General features: G+C 47.0%; 1 protein-coding gene across 1 annotated transcript in view; it reads right to left on the bottom strand.

Annotated features, from left to right (window-relative positions):
* The window catches only part of LOC149357685 (visual pigment-like receptor peropsin), a 407,334-nt gene that overhangs the window by 27,639 nt on the left and 361,298 nt on the right, over positions 1–18,397 (bottom strand). The window contains exon 5 of the mRNA XM_089584832.1: positions 6,113–6,344. Within this exon, the coding sequence (XP_089440958.1) occupies positions 6,113–6,344 (232 nt within the window). The remainder of the gene's footprint in view (positions 1–6,112; positions 6,345–18,397) is intronic.

Raw genomic sequence — 18,397 nt, 5'->3', positions numbered from 1 at the left:
GCAAATCAGTTTCTGCTAGAAAATATGCGCGATAAGATGCTGCGGACAGCCGAGAAATGCCGTAAAACACCTCAACCCTTGGTTTCCAGGGCAGCAAGCCGGTGTTGACTAGCAAGCGTCTGTGTCATGGAGACTATATCCTTCTTGGCTGAACTCTGTACTTGAAGCGCGAAAACTAAAATAAATATTCACAAGAGTCTCTGGAGGAAATCTGAGGAAATGAGGAAATTTGAGCGCTGGCGTCTGTCTCGTGCAACATGTGAATGTCATTACAAAAAGGTGTAACTGCACTGCCATGCAATGCTTACACTACTTTAGTTCCCTTGTTACGTCACCAACGAGACAAGATGATGATGATGCCTGCAAAAATAAAAGCCTGCGTAAATGCCATTGTGATATCCGCAGTGCAACGAAAACTCCTTCTGGAATTCGTATCGCAGCATGTCCGCAGTTTTCGCTTCAATTGTACCGCAGAAATTTAGCTAAGGAAGAGCAGCAACGCAGCTGTTTCTGATCACGAACTGCTACCTCACCGTCGCGTCGCGAATCATTAGCACCTGTATGCGCAGCGGCGGTGTCCTGTTCATTGTAAAAAAAACGGACATTAAAATCTGGGTATTCCATAAATCGAGATCTTTCTTTTTGTTCGCAAACAGACCCGGTGGATGATGACGATAGGGGCTACCCTTCGAACACTTCCAGCGGGAGGACTTCCGGAATCATCAGCGCGGTGTCTGAAGGGGCGCCCGGTGTATACGCGACAGCTTTAGTGGCTTCTCGGCAGCCAAATTCAGAAGCCGTAGTGGGACAGCAAACGCCCCTGAAAGCTTCCTCTCTGAGAATCACTACAGTCAACACGAAGCGCGCTAATAGTGCTGGAACCGGTTACCACTTTAACGGAGAGCACGAACGTCGCTGCTTTACTGTGCAGAATGTGCGGCTGTAGCCTTGCAGGTTACCTTCACTCTGCAAACTGTGACTATAGCTTCAATAGCTGACTGCCGATTTCATGATTTCAAGAAAGCTTTCGAAAAAGCTTGTCGTCGGCTCCTCCTCTTGAAATTAGCCGTACTAAATCTCCAACCTAATCTCCTATTTTGGCTAGAACAATTTCCTTTAAACCGTTCCCAGTTTGTATCAGCTAACAATCGAATCTCCTCATTATGTTCCGTTGGCTCTGCTGTGCCTGAGGGCTCCGTGTTACGTCCTTTGTTGTTATTAATATACATTATTGATCTACCTGACTGTGTATCTTTTAACATCCATTGATCTACCTGACCGTGTATCTTTTAACAACCATTTATTGACTGATGATTGTGTTGTCTTTCGTGAAATTAGCGGTTCGGATGATACTAACGCCTTGCAACACATGATATGGTTCCTATTACTAATTGGTGTGAATTGTGGGGAATGGATCTTAATACATCTAATTGTAAAGCCTTACGTGTCTCTAGAAAATCCTCCAGTCCCAGCCTCTATTAACTAAACAGTGCTCTCGAATCTGTCACTTCCTGTCGTGACAGATTCGTGACACCTTCCCAGGTCGATTGCCAGCTTTGAAGACATTCCTTATTTTCGAACCGCACTAGCCAGCATTGTATATGCAAATCATTGACTTCTCTGCTTCGTGTTCTCTTTTTGTATTGTATTTATTCCAATCATCCACTCCCTTCTCTAATGCCCCAGGCCTTCAGGACCGACCGCGACCGACCGACCGCGACCGACCGACCGACCGCGACCGACCGACCGACCGACCGACCGACCGACCGACCGACCGACCGACCGACCGACCGACCGACCGACCGACCGACCGACCGACCGACCGACCGACCGACCGACCGACCGACCGACCGCGACCGACCGACCACGACCGACCGTGGTAAATAAATAAATAAAATAAACAGAGTGGCCTGAGTACCATGAGTTGAATTGGCAATGATAAGCGTCCGCCGTAAGTGCAGCGCTTGGCTGGACACGCGGGATAAGGCAGCGAAACACAGGGACTTTGCATTAGTAACCGTGTTTTCTGTACCGAAACACGCGTTACTTAGTTCTGTCGCGATTTTGCGTTCGACAGAGCAGCGAATGTAGCCCGTGTTTCTATTCCAGCGAATGGAACATTTACAGTCGTCAACGGCGCAAAAGTGGGCGCGCTAGAGACCTGTACGTTTAGCACACTGTATATACATACACCTTCCAAGAACTTTACCGCTATGTCCACGTGTGCACACTCGCTTGTTATTAATGTTATCGTGTCTGTTCCGGCCTAAGTGGACCAATAAATTTTTCGTACCCTGACAGTCACTTAGTCTGCAGTAAAAATGATGGTGCAGAATAGACGAGTCCTTCGGCTAGCTAAGCTCATGTATTCCTTAAGCATTTTCGCTAAAATAAAAGCCTGTAGTGGCCACCATCAAATCACGTCCGACTGCATTCCACTCCAAGCCGGAAATGGTTTGGGAGCTCGACTGCAATGTTGCTAGCGCGCAAAGAGGCGCGTCAAAAAAGGCGGATACCACACGCCGGCTATTGAAGCGAGGTTCCTCTGCCTCGCTCATGATGGCTGTCATTTGTTGGTCATCCGGTTACTTTCTAAGCTCTTTCATCGAATAACTTGAAATGAATTTTCTCGCAACGATAGAAAAATGTGAGCAACCAGGTTCAGTACTATTCACATTGTCCTATTTTTATGGTTCTTGGCCTCCATCATTGACTCAAGTGATGCCACTCCCCTCTTATCGTTGGGATTGGCCTATTTGCCGCAGCGGACGATGAAAACGTAACACAATGGAAGGAAAGCAACGGTTATAATACGCCGGCCTAGTTATGGTTGTTACGAGGCGTTAATATTGACACGTCAGATAATATCAACCATTAGTACACACAAGATATATGTTCCCACCACTTTCATGACATAATCACCTGACTGTACCAGTAACACCTCCATCCGTGGCTTGCACATGACATCCGCCAACCAGTAATGCCACAGGTACACTGCTAACCATGCTTATGAGGAGCTATTTCAGACCGCTGGCCTATATTTATTGCAATAGATAATCTACCAGAAATGATCTAGCATTAAACTGATAACGGATGGGTGCGTAATTACATGTAATTTCGAATACGTTTGGTGTTTTAAACACTAACATAATAAAGTTTTTTAAAATATAATTTACAAGTGCAGTAACAAAAAAATTACGAAACACTTGTGCTGTATGCTCGTGGCATGCCATTCCGTGTTTGAATAACTCAACTAATTCTTGGCAGCACAAAGCGAAGCGTACTAGGGTTGTGGGGGAGCCTCAGTCCAATATCCTATGTTTCGACAGGAGGACTCTCCTTCGACGGGGCTTCCAATTCTAACTAATTCTTGAAATGCTGAGAGCTAAGCACTGCTGGCGCCAAAGAAAGAAGCACAGCAAAGATCGAACTTACTTGTGCCATAAATAAAATACGCACCAAAGCTGTGTCGGTGATGACAGCTAAAAAAAAGTTTAGCGTACATCGGGAATGCAAACTAGTTGTGGCTCAAAAGAAAAAAAAACTCAGTATTATTGAAGGATCTTATTGGTAATAATAATAAAAAACACCATATGTACACAAGTTCCCAGGCTACAGGGTCTGCTTTGAGCATCCTATTCAGGCTTTTAAGACCTCTGTGAAGCAAGCAATGGTCTTCGAAGTGAGAACGGTACTTCTCCTAACCCCCAGCGAGATGCTGAGGTTAGGAGGTGTCTTTAATGGCCCAGTACACAGCTCAAGAGCAGAACCTGTGGCCTGAGAACCTTTCAGGCACTCTGTACTTCCCGATGCCTTTAACAACAGCCCTATTTAACGAATTTAGCGCCAGTGAGTGAGTGAATGAGTAAAATGCAGTAACAATCCCCCCCCCCCCCCCCCCCCTGCTCCTTCATTGGCCCAGAGTCTGCCAATTTGTGTTGCTGAGCGTCTACCGAAAATTTTCACAATGAATACGATTTCATAGTTGATGGGGAACTTAAACGAATACTGGATTTTCATGGCAATACCTAGAAATAGAGCGACGAGGCAACATAGTATCAGCATACGGCTGATTAATGAAAACTTCTAGCTCCTCGGGTCAACACCAGGCCATCTTATTTTTACCATCGCATTCTGCGCCGATCTTAACCGACTGTCCTCCACAAAGGATAGCGACGGTTGTCTTAACATTTCACTGAAGTGACCGATCACGCCTGCTAATGTACAGACCGATCATTGTTCACAAAGGAGTTAACACCATTTAAGAAAAAAATTCTTGCTAAATGAGTTTACAAGTCTACAGAACATTACAATGTACTGCATGCACAACAGCACAGATTTAGAACAAATCCTTCAACTTCTCTCAATATGTTGATGAAAGGATAGCATTTCATATGACTACTGAGCAAGTGGAGTTTCACTGTCTATCCGAGTCTTAGGTGCCGCAAGGAAACTGCGCAAGCACGGCGCGTAGAAGAGCGGTGGTGTAGTTTTTGTGTTACACAGGCTTGGACACCCGTCCCTGAAGGTACGCCCATCTTTAAAGCCGACCATGTGCCTGTCTTTTGACTTCAGTATCCGTTGTACTACATAGACCGCTCCATTCTGCCATAACTGCCTCTCATTTTCCCAGTTTCCCTGTTCCTGCCTCCTGCACCTCCCCGCTGTTCTGCTTCGAGAGAAGTTTTCATCGAAAACGCTGGTAACGTAGTGCTTCATTACAATAAATTAATTGGAGATATTTTTCTTGACAAAGGCAAAGCTGATGATGAGGTAGGTCATCGCTTACTCTAGGACAAACTTATACAGTGTGGCACTCCTCGCAGCAGTTTTCACGAATCAGAAGTAATTAATGACACATCATACGCACTGCACTATATGCATGCAGGTGTCTTGCAGAGTTGGGCGATTACTTTTCTTGTTATATGCTAATCGCAAAGACTCCGCTTCTCTAATACTATAATATATGTTAACTATACGCGTGTCTCAATTTCAGCTTACTGAGTTTGATGCAAATGTTAACGCAGAACAAAAAATCATGAGTGATTTATGTGTAGCAATAAAGGACAAAACATTAAATTCATGACCTTTCATTCTTGTAAAAAGTATATATATTAGCATCATGAGTATTGAAATTATTGCACAAACGTCTTCATTTCTATGCCCAGGTGTTAACCAGGAGCTACAATTGCTTTGGCAGGAACAGATCTATGCAGTCTTCTTGAAACGAACGTCTGTAATAACTATTCCGACCTCAGGAAACAGAGCATTTTGTATTTAGCATTCATACTTAGCCGCTTTTCAAATTGCACTCAATCTTCAGGCGTAACTAACTAAAATATTCAGGATTTTATAAGATGCTTCGAAAACAAGCGTTGAGAATAGTAACTTACCCTGCATTCAATTATACTAACACTAACTACTGTTATAGAAATAATAAATTTCACGTTTTGGTATTTCAACACAGCTGAAGACATGAGTATAGGTTCATAGCCTAGTAAGTACCTAGCAGCTACACTTTCTAGTTGCAACTTTTTAATTACTTGTCAGGTGTTAGTGGAACTTTGTCATCTCGCCACAAGTTGCCTCCCACAAAAAATTAGTACGATGAATGTTTCCTTCGCCTTGATGGCGATAAAATAACGAATAGTTTTCTAGCGGTGCTTTAAAAACTCCATAGTTTTTCGAAGCAATAAAAACACATTTGATAACACAATGATGTTTTCATACTACAGTTGTAAAATTTTTCACTGTGCCCTGTAAATGCTTGCACTAAGCTCTGTAATATATATATACACATCGAAATTTGCTTGCCGCCCTTGATCTGCGCATTTTTGTCCCGCAGTTTGCTTGACATTTATTCCGGAGTTGTTCGCTTTTAACGATGTATGCATCTTTATTTTTGCTTTCTTTTATGTTTACATATCTGCCTGTATGTTTGTTTATTTGGGCCAGAAGCTACCCTTTGGCCATGGTACGAGGGCATTTGCCAAGTATTGCACGTGATAATGAACGAATTGTTTAGAGGAAAAGAAAGCTTGAGGAGCGAGCTAAGAAAACCTCGAACGTTTTGACTAACACGACGAGGGAAAAGCACAGAAAGTACTCGCACCGTGGTGACAGAGTCCTGGTTTGCCCAGAAGTCATCGTTCATGTCAGTCCTGCGCACGACCGTGGGCTTGGGCACCCGGATGTGGGCGGCGGAAGTGCGGTAGCAGACGACCACTATGCAGGCCGGAACGAGGAAGCCCAGCACGAAGTAGACCACCGTGAACGACTTGTAGCTAGCGTCGTTGTGGCGCCAGTCGATTGTGCACGACTGGAAAGACGGCTCCAGCCCGTACCTGCGAGAGCAACGCAGCACATGCATTCGTCAGGCGAGGACTCGACTTCTGTGCATGCGCCGGGGAAGGCCATGCGCGACGCCACCCAAACAATCACTGCTGCAGCACAGCACTATACGCATTACATATGCAACAGATAGAGGCCCTGCGCATCCGGCTGCAACAGCCGATGCTCCGGCCACCAACGCACTTTTTTTTGTAAAATTATTTATGCTCGAAACTGAACGGACCCCACATTTAAAGGTTTATCGGTGGAAGGTGGCCAGACAACGGAGTAAAGGGGAAGGTCGCAAGTGACATGCGCCCCAAAATCTGAGAGAAAGTTATTCGCGCTATGAGGACGTTGGTGACCTCAATAACCTATGCAGTCGTTGGTGACCTCAATAATAAAAATAACACAAGTTATTGTAGCGTGAGCTACACTGGCCGAGGTTGAGCATTTCGCGTGGCTCCTGGAGAGCCGTGCTGCGCATGCGCGAGGAGCAATGACGTCACACGGCGCACAGCTGGCGTGCCACGCAGCGCGCGCTCGCCTTCCTTTCCTTAAAATGATCGGATTGTAAAACGTTGACAACGCCAACGCCAATGAACACAATGAACGCCGATGGTCTATGGCTTCATCGCCGCGTTTCTGGCACAACCTTGTCAGTGTCTGAAGCCCACATCTCTATTTCATTACCCCACATACCTATAAGCCCGATTCAGGCGTCCACTGACCCAGGGAGCCATTATGCGCACTTCCTTTCCTTAAAATTATCGGAGTGCAAACCGTGGTCAACGCCAACACCAATGAACACAACGAACGCCGACGGCCTTTGGCTTCAGCGCCGCGTTTATGGCACAACGTTGTCAATGCCAACGCATGCAGCGCATACCTGTCACTACCGCCCCTTAGCTTAAAACACGGTTGAGGTGCCCACTGTTCCAAGAGGACAGTTATGCACCTTCATTCTGGTTCAAGTGTCCACCGAGATGTGGACACCTCGCCCTCACCTCACGCTACATATATCCTGGCATAGCTGAGCTAAGCCACTGCAAATTTTTCTTAGCTATGTAATTATTTTCTTCCTAAGGTTAAAACTATAGCAAATTTACCAGTAAATTTGCTGGCCTATCACTTTGGAGCACTTTGCCCTTTGAAATTAAATTATCCTCTGCTTGAAATTAATTCAGACTCGCATTAAAGAGCATTTCATGAGGATATTGAATGATGCGTAATGAACTAATAGAAGTGCTTTATCTTCACTGCTTTTGGCTATTTGCTTGCTGCTGCTAATTTAAAATTTTAATTAATGTACTAAAGTTATCACCCTTTGCTGCATTTTGTATCACCCTGTGATGTGCTTATTGTTAGAAGAGCCCCCCCCCCCTCTACAGTTTTCACTTCGGGGCCTCTTATCGTAACGTATTGTTTAACCAACGTCGTTGTATGTTTCCATCATAAGCAAAACTTCAAATTTGAAGCCCCAAAGCAGCGCATGAAAAAAAGTAAATGGAATGGAATGCTCCGTATTTACGAAAAACAAAAACCGACCAGCTCCGGACACTGTGCTTCACATGAAATTGAATCTATGTTTCCGAAGGTCTATATATGTTTCCGAATCTATATACCAGAATCCATATTTCTTAATCTACGTTTCCGAATCTATGTTTCCGAATCTACGCTTCCGAATCTACGCTTCCGAATCTACGCTTCCGAATCTACGCTTCCGAATCTATGTTTCTGAATCTACGCTTCCGAATCTATGTTTCTGAATCTACGCTTCCGAATCTACGCTTCCGAGTCTGTGTTCCTGAATATACGGTTTCGAATCTATGCTTTCGAATCTATGCTTTCGAATCTATGCTCTCCAATCTGTGCTTCCGAATCTATGCTTTCGAATCTATGCTCTCCAATCTGTGCTCCCGAATCTATGCTTCCGAATCTATGCTTTGAAATCTATGCTTTCAAATCTATGCTTCCGAATCTGTTTCCGGGGGGGTCCGCTTTCTCGGCAGAAAAACGGGATCGCAGCGCCCCTCCAACGTAGTATCGCATCAGCACGTGGGGGCGCACTCCGCGGCCCCGCGGCGGGTTTCTACCTCCCTCTATCCTCGAATAGTGATGTCCGAATTTGTACATCGATACATCCCACATACACACGCATCAAACCGTTCCAGTATACAGTGGACCATCTGAGAAATCAAAATAATGTGTTTGAATTGATCACCAATCAGCATACTAATAATTTACTACGCACACATCAGCACATGTCCTTAAGACACCACCCAGGCAAAGACCACAACGCCTTTACCAGGTCGACCTCTATTCCACTTAAACCAACGAGCGTTTGTGCCTTTGGGTAGAATCCCGCTAATTCACCTCGATTTTTCACGGCAGTTACTTTAATTTGCATATATTAACGTCCTAAAGAAGTTCGCGACCAATGTGATTACGCTAGCACTAATTTCTATTTTTCATCATGTAGGTTCTGCGCGTTGACGGAGCAGCATATACGTTTCGTTTATGGTTGTTTAACGTCCAAAAGCGACTCCAGCTATGAGGGACGCCGTAGTCAAGGGCTCCGGAAATTTCCACAACCGGGGGTTCTTTAACGTGCACTGACATCGGACAGCACACGGGCCTCTAGAATTTCACCTTCATCAAAATTCGACCGCCGCGGCCGGAGTCGAACCCGTGTCTTTCGGATCAGCAGCCGAGCGCGATCTAAGCCAGCGCAGGAGGCGGAGCAGCATATACAGGGTGTTTCACCTGAGACTTTACACAATGTTGGGCTCTCGGCGCTGTGGCCCAACAAATGTTGGCTACATCGCGCCAAAATACATGCGATGTCGAGGAGCTTGCAGGCAAAGCAACCTTTCCAGTGCAAATAACTCGTCGAAATAACCAAAAGTTTTTGGGCCACAGCATCGAGGGTAGCCACGTTTTGGAAATTGTAAAAACTGATATGGATATTCATTACGGTGGGTTACACGCACCTCGGTAATAAAGAAGACTAACGGTAATAGTTAAAAGGTTAACAATTCAATATTAGTTAACCAGCCTGGTAGTTAGCACGTCTTAGCTGTATTCTGACGTACTACACCGCTGACAATGCTATGCCGAAAAAAGCGCTATTATAGCTCTATTTTAAAAATTTTTGTAAAGTCTTGGGTGAAGCTTCCTGTATATACGGGAAGGAAGAGAGTGATCGCAGTGGGATGTTCGGATTACAGAAGAGTGCGGTGAGGGGCTATAGTTGGTACGAGATATAAAAAACACGAACTGCGCAAAAAAAGGACGGGACAGGCCAGAAGAAGCACTAGGGACGGGACTGCACTCGTCCCGCGTGCTTCTTCTCGCTTGTTCCGCGTCGTTTTTTTGGGCAATTCCTGTTTTTTATAATTTTTGAATTACCCGCGCAATGTCATGTGGCTGTCACCTCATGAACCTGTCGATTGCTTGTAATTTCTCCGTCCCGCCGACGGCACCGCCAACACCGTTTTTTTTTTGCGACTCGGGTCCTTTAATGCTATCGCATCAATATGCAAAGAACCCGCCGCAGTTGCCCAGAGTCTTTGGCATTTAGCTGCCGATCCCAAGGTCGCGGGTTTGATCCTGGCCGCGGCGGCCGTATTTCGATTGAGGCGGAATGCGAAAACGCCAATGTGTTGTGCGATGTCAACGCACGTTAATGAACCTCAGATGGCCTCAACTAATCCGAACCCCTTCACTGTAGCGTCCCTCATTGTTCATGTGTCGCTTCGGGACGTTAAACCACGTAATTAGCAGTTTACAACATGTAAAGTGTTCTCAGTGATGACTTACAGTTTTAGCTTAAAATTGCGTTTCAACCATGCAGAGTGATTTCGATTTGCTGGCGTAGACTGATGCCGCCACACATCTGTCTTTCCAGCTCAGCGCCTATAAAGCTGACGTGAACCCGTGTGCACACCCACGCCTGCCCGCTGTTAGTTATTTCATACCAGAGGCGTATAGAATGCGCGCTTTGTGAGCGGCTGTTGTCCAGTTTACTGAGCTGTGCCACAATGATGGCCACGGCCTGGCAGTTTCGCCGGCGGTTTGCTTGCTTGACGAAAGAATGGGGAGTTTTAGAACAGGGGGCCCCGATTGGGGGCCCCAAGAAGTTTGGGGCGTCGAAGTGCGCAAGGCCGCCTTACGTCTTGGGCTAACGTTAACGGCGAACGCTATTTTGCCGAAATAGCGTGCGCCCCAACGCCGCTCTACGTTCAGGCAACATGGCGGCGCCCATCGAAGCGAGGCCTCTCGCTTCGCCACCGATTCGTCGTTGCCGATACGCTATGCCTCACGATCACGGCAAAATAAAGGCGCACGAAGCTTTCGCTTTCTCTGAAGATGCCCGCATGACAAAATTTTAGCGATTAAATGCGCCAAATTTTCAGATTGCTTCTGTGTTTGCATAGCTGCTAGGCTTAGCGAGTACGCATTGTTTGTTTGCAATGGAGATGGCGGGACGTTCGAATGTGGCTTCCTGCCTCAGTAGAAACACACGCTTTTTATAATTTTTATTCTGAAATCGTGTGTCTGCAGTAATAACAATTTCTGATGAACAAATGAACGAATATTTTAAAATCTTTTTTAAGAGTACCTTTTTGGTTTGCGGTAGTGGCGCTGCAGTCGATAAACGCAAGCCTGGCCCCACTGCGTAGTGGAGACCCCTATTCTAAAACTTACCGGTGCACTCGTACGTAGCGCTGAGGCTCGATATTTCCTTGGGCCCCCAAGCCGTGGGGCCCCCTATTCTAAAACTCTCTAATCTAGTGTCGGTGTTTCTAGTTGCGACCAACGGCTCGACAGCGCTAATTTGTTTTCGCGCGCACCGTGTCTTCATTTTAGTGCGAGATGATGGTGATGCTGGTGAAGCGCAGAAAAGAGATGACCATTTACCAAAAGCGCCAGTCCAAAGTGTTATCCTCCACGGCTTTGATTCGAAGAAGACTGGGCAGAACGACGTCCCGCGAGCAGAGCCGTAAGAGTTGCGATGCCACTGCGGTAAGCTCGCAGCTTTCGCTGACGCGCGCTTTCTTCTAACTCGCGTTCAGTCCGCAAACATTCTGCTAACACGGCTGCTCTGTCCTTTGTGGTTCGAACATCGAGGCCAATGTAGGCAGGGATACTGGGGCATAGCGAAAAAGTCTGGCTTTAAAGGGACAAAAGAATACAAACCACCTCCCTTCAACGGCGACAAAACCGGCTTTAGAGGAACACCGATGACAATTCTCAATCCAATCTCCGCCCTTAGCAAAAATATATTCTACGGCTATTTCTGGCTATGTTGATGTGACCACGACAGCAACATAGTGATTAATTGCTGATAAAATCAGATTTAAAAAGGCTTTCTTCGCTAGATTCAAACTTGTGGCGATATATAGGACGAAGAAGGAATCCGTGGTGCCCATTTATAAGTGAATGGCGGTGCCTGTCGTCCCCGCACAAACTCTACGAGTATCGAAAAAATCTCATCTACTCGTCCTCCCCCCCCCCCCCCCCCCTCTCTGTGAAGAAATTCGTCCGCTTACGTCACAGACGAATTCTTAGTTCCCGAAAAACAAAATTGGAGGCTACACTTAAGCTTTGCCCTAACGGTATGACGCAATATGTTAACGGCTTAAAACCCACATATGCGGAATTGGTCACTCTAGACTTTACACTGATACGTTTAACAGTACCTTTGCTGGGCTAGTTGGTGTGACATTGTGTTCAGAAAAGAAAAAAACAGCGCTAAATTCTACACAAACCACACAGAAAGACGGACATGACGGGCGCTGTCCGTCCGTCTTTCTGTGTGGTTTGTGTAGAATTTAGCGCTGTTTTTTCTTTTCTGAACACTGATACGTCGCTGGGATTCCTCAGACCTCTCCTGGCGCTGTGGTGTAGCGGGTAAGCGATGCGCCACTGCCCTGCGATGGCAGGTGCCGTCACCGGTGGGGCATGTGCGACCCAGGTTGCTCTTCCCGAGCAACCTCTCCCAGCCAATCATTTATTTAACTGTCACATGCCACGGTGCTCAGGTTGCTCACGATCCGAAGGATCACATGACCTAGGTGGCCCAGCAAGGTCGCTTATCCGGTGATTTTTCGCTCAATCCCGACGACGATTAGTTGCAGAACGGGAGCCTTAACGCTATCAAATTAACAAAGAAACAAACGAGCAAAGAAAGCAAGACACCAACAAACATGTAAACAAATACATACAGGCGTTGTGATAAAGTAAAACAGGAAAGAGGAACAACCCCAACCCATGAGCGTCCACTGTTCCAGGCGCAATATATCCTTCGCAAACCAACATACGCTCCAGTCAAACTGGATAGGACACAGGGGCGGCCAAGCAGGTAGTTATTCTTTTCCTTGTCGACAGTGCGACGTCACTGCATTGAAAGCCTTGAGCATAAACACCCTGAGGCACAAAATGTGGCCGCAAATCTGCGTGCGGCATAACAGACTCGAGATTGTGAAATATGACTCGAAGGAACGCTTCTGGGGCCGCTTTACTCGAGATGGGAAGTGGTTCTTTCCCGTATGAATACTTTACGTGGCAGTTAATACTATTCGTTGCATTCCCAAAGGGGCAAACGTTTTTCATTTTTCTCCCCTTCACCTAAAAATCGAAAAGCGCGGGCTCGTTGCCGGGCAGCTATAAGCGCACGTTTGCGAGGCGCAGGCTTGGTGGGATTCTGAATTTTTAAGCCATTGGTTTTCCGGGGAGTGCCGGGGACGATATCGCGCTCTTAACAAAAATGAATGTGAGTGTGGGTGGTTTCGTTCTAGCCGACTTCCTTTATAGCTGTATCGTCACCTACCCCGGTCATAGCTGCAGAGACCCCCCCGAGAAAGCATTTTAGATCATAAAATTATTGCATCGTTAGTCACTGCAGCCCATAGGAAAGTTTACATAGGAAAGCGTAGTGTGGCCAACCCCATTCAAAAAAAAAAATGGAAAGAAGCATGTGTTTATCTACGTTCAAACGCCCTACGTGTAACTCTCAAAATCATGGAATTTTTTACGCGCAAAAGGACTGACCTGGCAATAAAAGTGTCGCCGTAACGCGCAAGCACAGACGCACCCGCTGGAAAGCGCAAGCCTTTCATATTCAAAAGTGCGTTCAAGCATGCATTAACCATACCTCCAAACGAATACGACCTCGCGTCTCAAAGTGTCTGTGAGACATGAGCAATGATGCTCACGAGGCCTGGACAACCTTCAAGGGTCGACCTTTTGCTTCTGTTTATTACCGCGACAGCGTCAGAGAGGACGTTAGGAGGAAAAGCATTACGCGTTTTCGCACTGCTTCAGGATTGGTCGAAAGGGTTGTGACGTCACACGTTGAGCTGTGGCAAGACAACGAATAAAACTCGAGTGAACTTGCAACTATGAGGTCGTAGTATGGACGGAAATGTCATTATGGCATATAAAGATGTAAAGCAAATTAGTTTCACTGAAAAGAAAGCTATGGTAACTAGTTGGCAATCGAACCCATGGTCCTTGGGTTGCGAGTCAGACACTACCTCTAGACTATTGAGGCAAGTTCGTTCGCCTTGGTTTAAGGGAGAACTTGTGTGCCCTTTGGTGTATCGCGTTGCGATGTATGCCCACTGATGCATGCTAATTAGTGCGTGTAAATTGAAAGTAAGCGGCAAAAATTAAAGCACAGACACTTAAGGTTGTTTACGTGTGGGGACACACGCACACGCACATACGTACGCGCACGCAAACACGCACACGCACATACGCACGCGCACGCAAACACGCACATGCTCACGCAAACGCACACACACACGCGCACGCGCACACACACGCGCACACACATGCGCGCACGCACACGCGCACACGCACACGCACACGCACACGCACACGCACACACACACACACACACGCGCGCGCGCACGCACACGAACACGCACGGACCGCCGGTTTTTCTTGCACTTGACTAGTAATGCTTTCGCAATACTAACCATTAACGCTGTCGCGTAATACCCTTAAGGCGGAGCTTAACTGTCTTCCTAATTTTGTTGTGTGCTTGCTTAGCCCTTGTGGCGTTGATTGTGTTTGAGTTTGAAAAACTTTTTGTCAGAGAGCACTCGCTTCGTGTTTTGCTCCGTGTCATTGCTCAGCCCTTTAACGCTACGATATCAAATCGGATACGCGTATGTGAATACAATGAATTGAAGTAAAGTAGTCGGCATACCGAATATGGCGCTGCAGATATACTGTCCAAAAACTGATAATTGCACTCGTTGGTTACTCGATGTAATTATGAAGCGAATAGCGCAGTGACAGACGCGGACATGTATAGCAAGGAGACGACGACACTTAGCGGTCAGACAGCGTTATTTTACTGTGGTATTTGTTATACAATGGAATACACCATACTTGCCGCCTCTTCGTTAATTTTTTTCTTTTTAGTTGCTACGATAACTTGTTATGGTACCCCGTGTAAGAAACGTGTAAACTTCTGGAAATTCTTAAAGTAATAGCGCTACGCCTCTTCCAGAGCTGAACAATGTAGAAAAGCAACCCAGTATACGCAGGCAGAAATCGGTGTGTGGCAACACTACTGAAAGCACCTTTGGAAACACTTTGAGTTTGCGCCGACTACGATACGATACGCGCATCGTAGAAACGGTTTTCGCGATGCTGTATCGGCCTTATTCGATAAATTTGTGCTGCCCGAAATGTGACCTTACATTTGCAGATACCCGGGCACGGTTGCTACATCGCAGGAAGAGCCGTATAGTTTATGTTATATCTTCAGCCTGCTTTTGTTGACCACCTCTCGATGGTGCGATTGTTTGCTATACGTCATTATAACAGAGGCAAATCGGCCGTAGCAATGAGGCCACCCAAAATAAAACGAATTGCTCCATGAAAACACCGAATTCTCTCTGTGTGGACAACCTTACGAGGTTATGAAAGCGTCGAGTGATATTCCGAAGCGGCTGGCTAGTGCGAGTCCGTTGGGCGGATTCTCTCGGGGCCCGAAAATAAAGGAAAATTAGGAGGACAGTTAAGCTGAGGCTTCATGGTATGATGCGACAGTGTTAATTCTTGCTTAATTAGTGCATCTTTTATTTAAACACACTTATTAGTTTACATCTGAAGGTATAGACCACGTGATACACCACAAGACACGAAGTCGAACGTATGTGCCTCAACTCAATCGAACCCAAATCCCAATTTTCTTTTCAGCTAAACAATTTATTTTATATCCTTGTACGCCATAATGGCATTTCAGTCGCGCTGCGACTTCATCAACACAGTTTAACTGCAGTTTTAATCATTCATTGCACAGCTCAACGTGTGACGTCACAACAATCTAACCCGATCCTGAATTAGTGTGGCAACGCGCGTGGCTTTTCCTCTCCGAACGTCTGCTGTAACCCTGTCGCGATAAAAGATTACGCATGTACTTCGTATCCAGCGAGAGGTCGTTGAGTGAGGCACAGCATGGCGACTGCTGATGCTGCGAAGCTTTGTTCCTGGCTGGTGCTGATGGCTACCGGTTACCGTGCGCCTCGTGAGGTCGCTCTGGCGAGCACCGAGAAGCTGTTTTCCTCTTTGTTTCCACACACAAAAAGAGCAGCGAGCAGCTCACAGCCTTGCGATCCTATACGCGGGCCGTGGGAGAAAGGCTCATCAAACACAGCATTGGAGGAGAGGAGGTGCGCGAAGAAAAAAACAAGGAGTGCCATGAATGCACCTTTCTCTTTGTATCTTTTAGCAGCAATAAGCAGCAGCCAGGCTACATAGCTGTTGTTGTGGCGCATATGGTACACCTTACTCCGCATCACTGCTCTCTGCACGAAAAGAGCATTACGGACAGCATGTTCAGCTGACGAACAGTGTTCCGAGCGTGCCTAGATCGCCACCACAAGCGCGCCCGGCCTCTACGCACGGAATCGCGCTCGCAGCCCCCTACCCCTCCTCCCACTTCTCCTTGAACCTTTCCGCCCACACGGTGTTTACTCGAAAAGATTCCCAATCAGCCCCCATTTAGGTTTCCCGTATGTTTGCTTCGTTGGAGATAGGAGATTGGCTTTTAGGAGAGCAGCGGCATCCACTTCATGGAGTGGTGCGTACACAGAAAGGCTGCTGCTTACCTAACGGAAACCGATTGGGAGGCATCCCGCAGCAAACTCGCGAAAATGTCGCACGCGGCCTAAGGTGTGGGCGCTATGCTTTTCTTTTCATCGCATCAACGGCGAAAGCCGCCCTCTCTGGTTCAGCTCACGCTCATGTCGCGACGCAGACAAAAAAAAAAAAACAACGTCGAGCTTCACGCATTAGCGCTGATATTCGGAGTCACGCGATTCCGAGACTTTTTCCTTGAGCGGCAGGTCGCGCACCTTACGCATCATCAAGCGTTGCGGGCCTTTTGGAACTTCACCGTAATGTTTCGATCATGACACAAGTTTGAATGCTTAGATGGGCCCGCGAGCGGCACGAGCTGTCCATCAGCCACAACATGCTTCGCTGGGCCCGCAGTTTTGTAATTCTAATGCAACGAGGAAATGTCGCTGATGCTGTCCAACGGAGCTCACAAGATACTTTGTGCCGCGCTCTAGGTTCAATAGACGCGTTCGAGACACATCTGTTGAAACCGTAGCTTCTAGGTGTCAAAATTTCGTTAATGCGCTGCCAATGCCACTTCAACGAGAACTTGTCAGCTTGACCGAGACTCGAGAATGTGGATCCGCATCACCTTTGCAGCGCTGCTTTTGAACAAGGTGCTGCTTGACGTTGATTGTTTGCGTACGGAGTTCATAGCGGTTATACCGCAAGCCCACACCAGCTCCGGCGCCACAACCCAAGGCCTCCGGACACTCTTTAGTAGGTTTGGTTTGCTCCGCCTAGCTTTGTCCAATGGTTCGACGCTGGTCACTCTTCAGGGATTTACCACTTTCTCGAGCTCAGCACCGCGGTATACATCCGAACACCGTTGTACTGCCCACAAAATAACCGCTTGGCACAATGCGCTGTGCCAGCATAGCAGAAAGTCTTAAAGGGGCTCTGAAACGGGCTCTCAATAAAGTTGCGGTATGCCTGAGATGTTAAAAGACGCCGCCTCACTAATATCTTCCAGCACGAATTTTTTAATGCCCTTGGTAGAAGCTCAGTCACTGGTAGTCAAAGTATGAATTTTGTGTCAGCGCGCCTTTCCGTCGTCACTTTTTGCACGCTGAAAGGTCGGCGTTTCTCCCCCGGCCGCACCACCGACGCGTGAGTCACGGCCTACCACGTGAACACCGCATGTCGACTTATTCCTAGGCTCGCCGGTGCTCCTTTCGTCATGTACTCGGTTAAAGATGGCGTGCCGTGACGCTCTATCACGTAAACGCCGTGTTTAGGCTCCTCGGTGAGCCCAAAGTCGATCACGTGACCATATTCTGGTTGACTTTGACATCCTCGGCTTGACCTTGACTTGACTTTGAAATGACCTTGACCTGTCCAATTGCTTGACCATTGGTATGACCACTGACCATCCACCGGTTCTCCAAACTTATAAACTTAAGGTTTGACCTTGGCTGAGCCTTGAAGGTCATCGGCAACGCACGGCGATCTCAGCCCTATGCCTCTTGTAATGAAGCTACCGCTTAGAAAGTCGCCAGAAAGGGTTCGCCAACTTTAGCGCTTGATTGTGGGTTCGGTGCTGCGTGTAGAAGTCTATTATTTAGTTCAGGTTTTCATGACAACGCAATAAAATGTTTGAGCAAGTTGATGGGCTCTCTCTAGAAGGTGTTTCGAGCCCCTTTAAACTGCACGCTGAAAGAGACTTGCCGAAGGGACAAGCGAGAACACTGTTTGCAGGAGCACAAGATGCATTGCAGTTGGGACCGGTTTAGGTTTAAGTTTATGGGGGGTTTAACGTCTAAAGCGGACTCAGGCTATTAGGGACGCCGCAGTAACGGCTCCGGAAATTTCGACCTCTTGGCGATCTTTAACGTGCACTGATACCGCACAGTACACAGGACTCTAGAATTTCGCCTCCATCGGAATTCGACAGCTGCGGCTGGTATCGAACCCACGTCTTTCG

The sequence above is a fragment of the Amblyomma mixtum genome, chromosome 3, assembly GCF_055824585.1.
Source record: "Amblyomma mixtum isolate Tamu chromosome 3, ASM5582458v1, whole genome shotgun sequence".
NCBI classification, from domain to species: domain Eukaryota; kingdom Metazoa; phylum Arthropoda; class Arachnida; order Ixodida; family Ixodidae; genus Amblyomma; species Amblyomma mixtum.
Note: the sequence above shows the minus strand (reverse complement) of the source record. Positions and strands in the feature narration are given on the sequence as shown.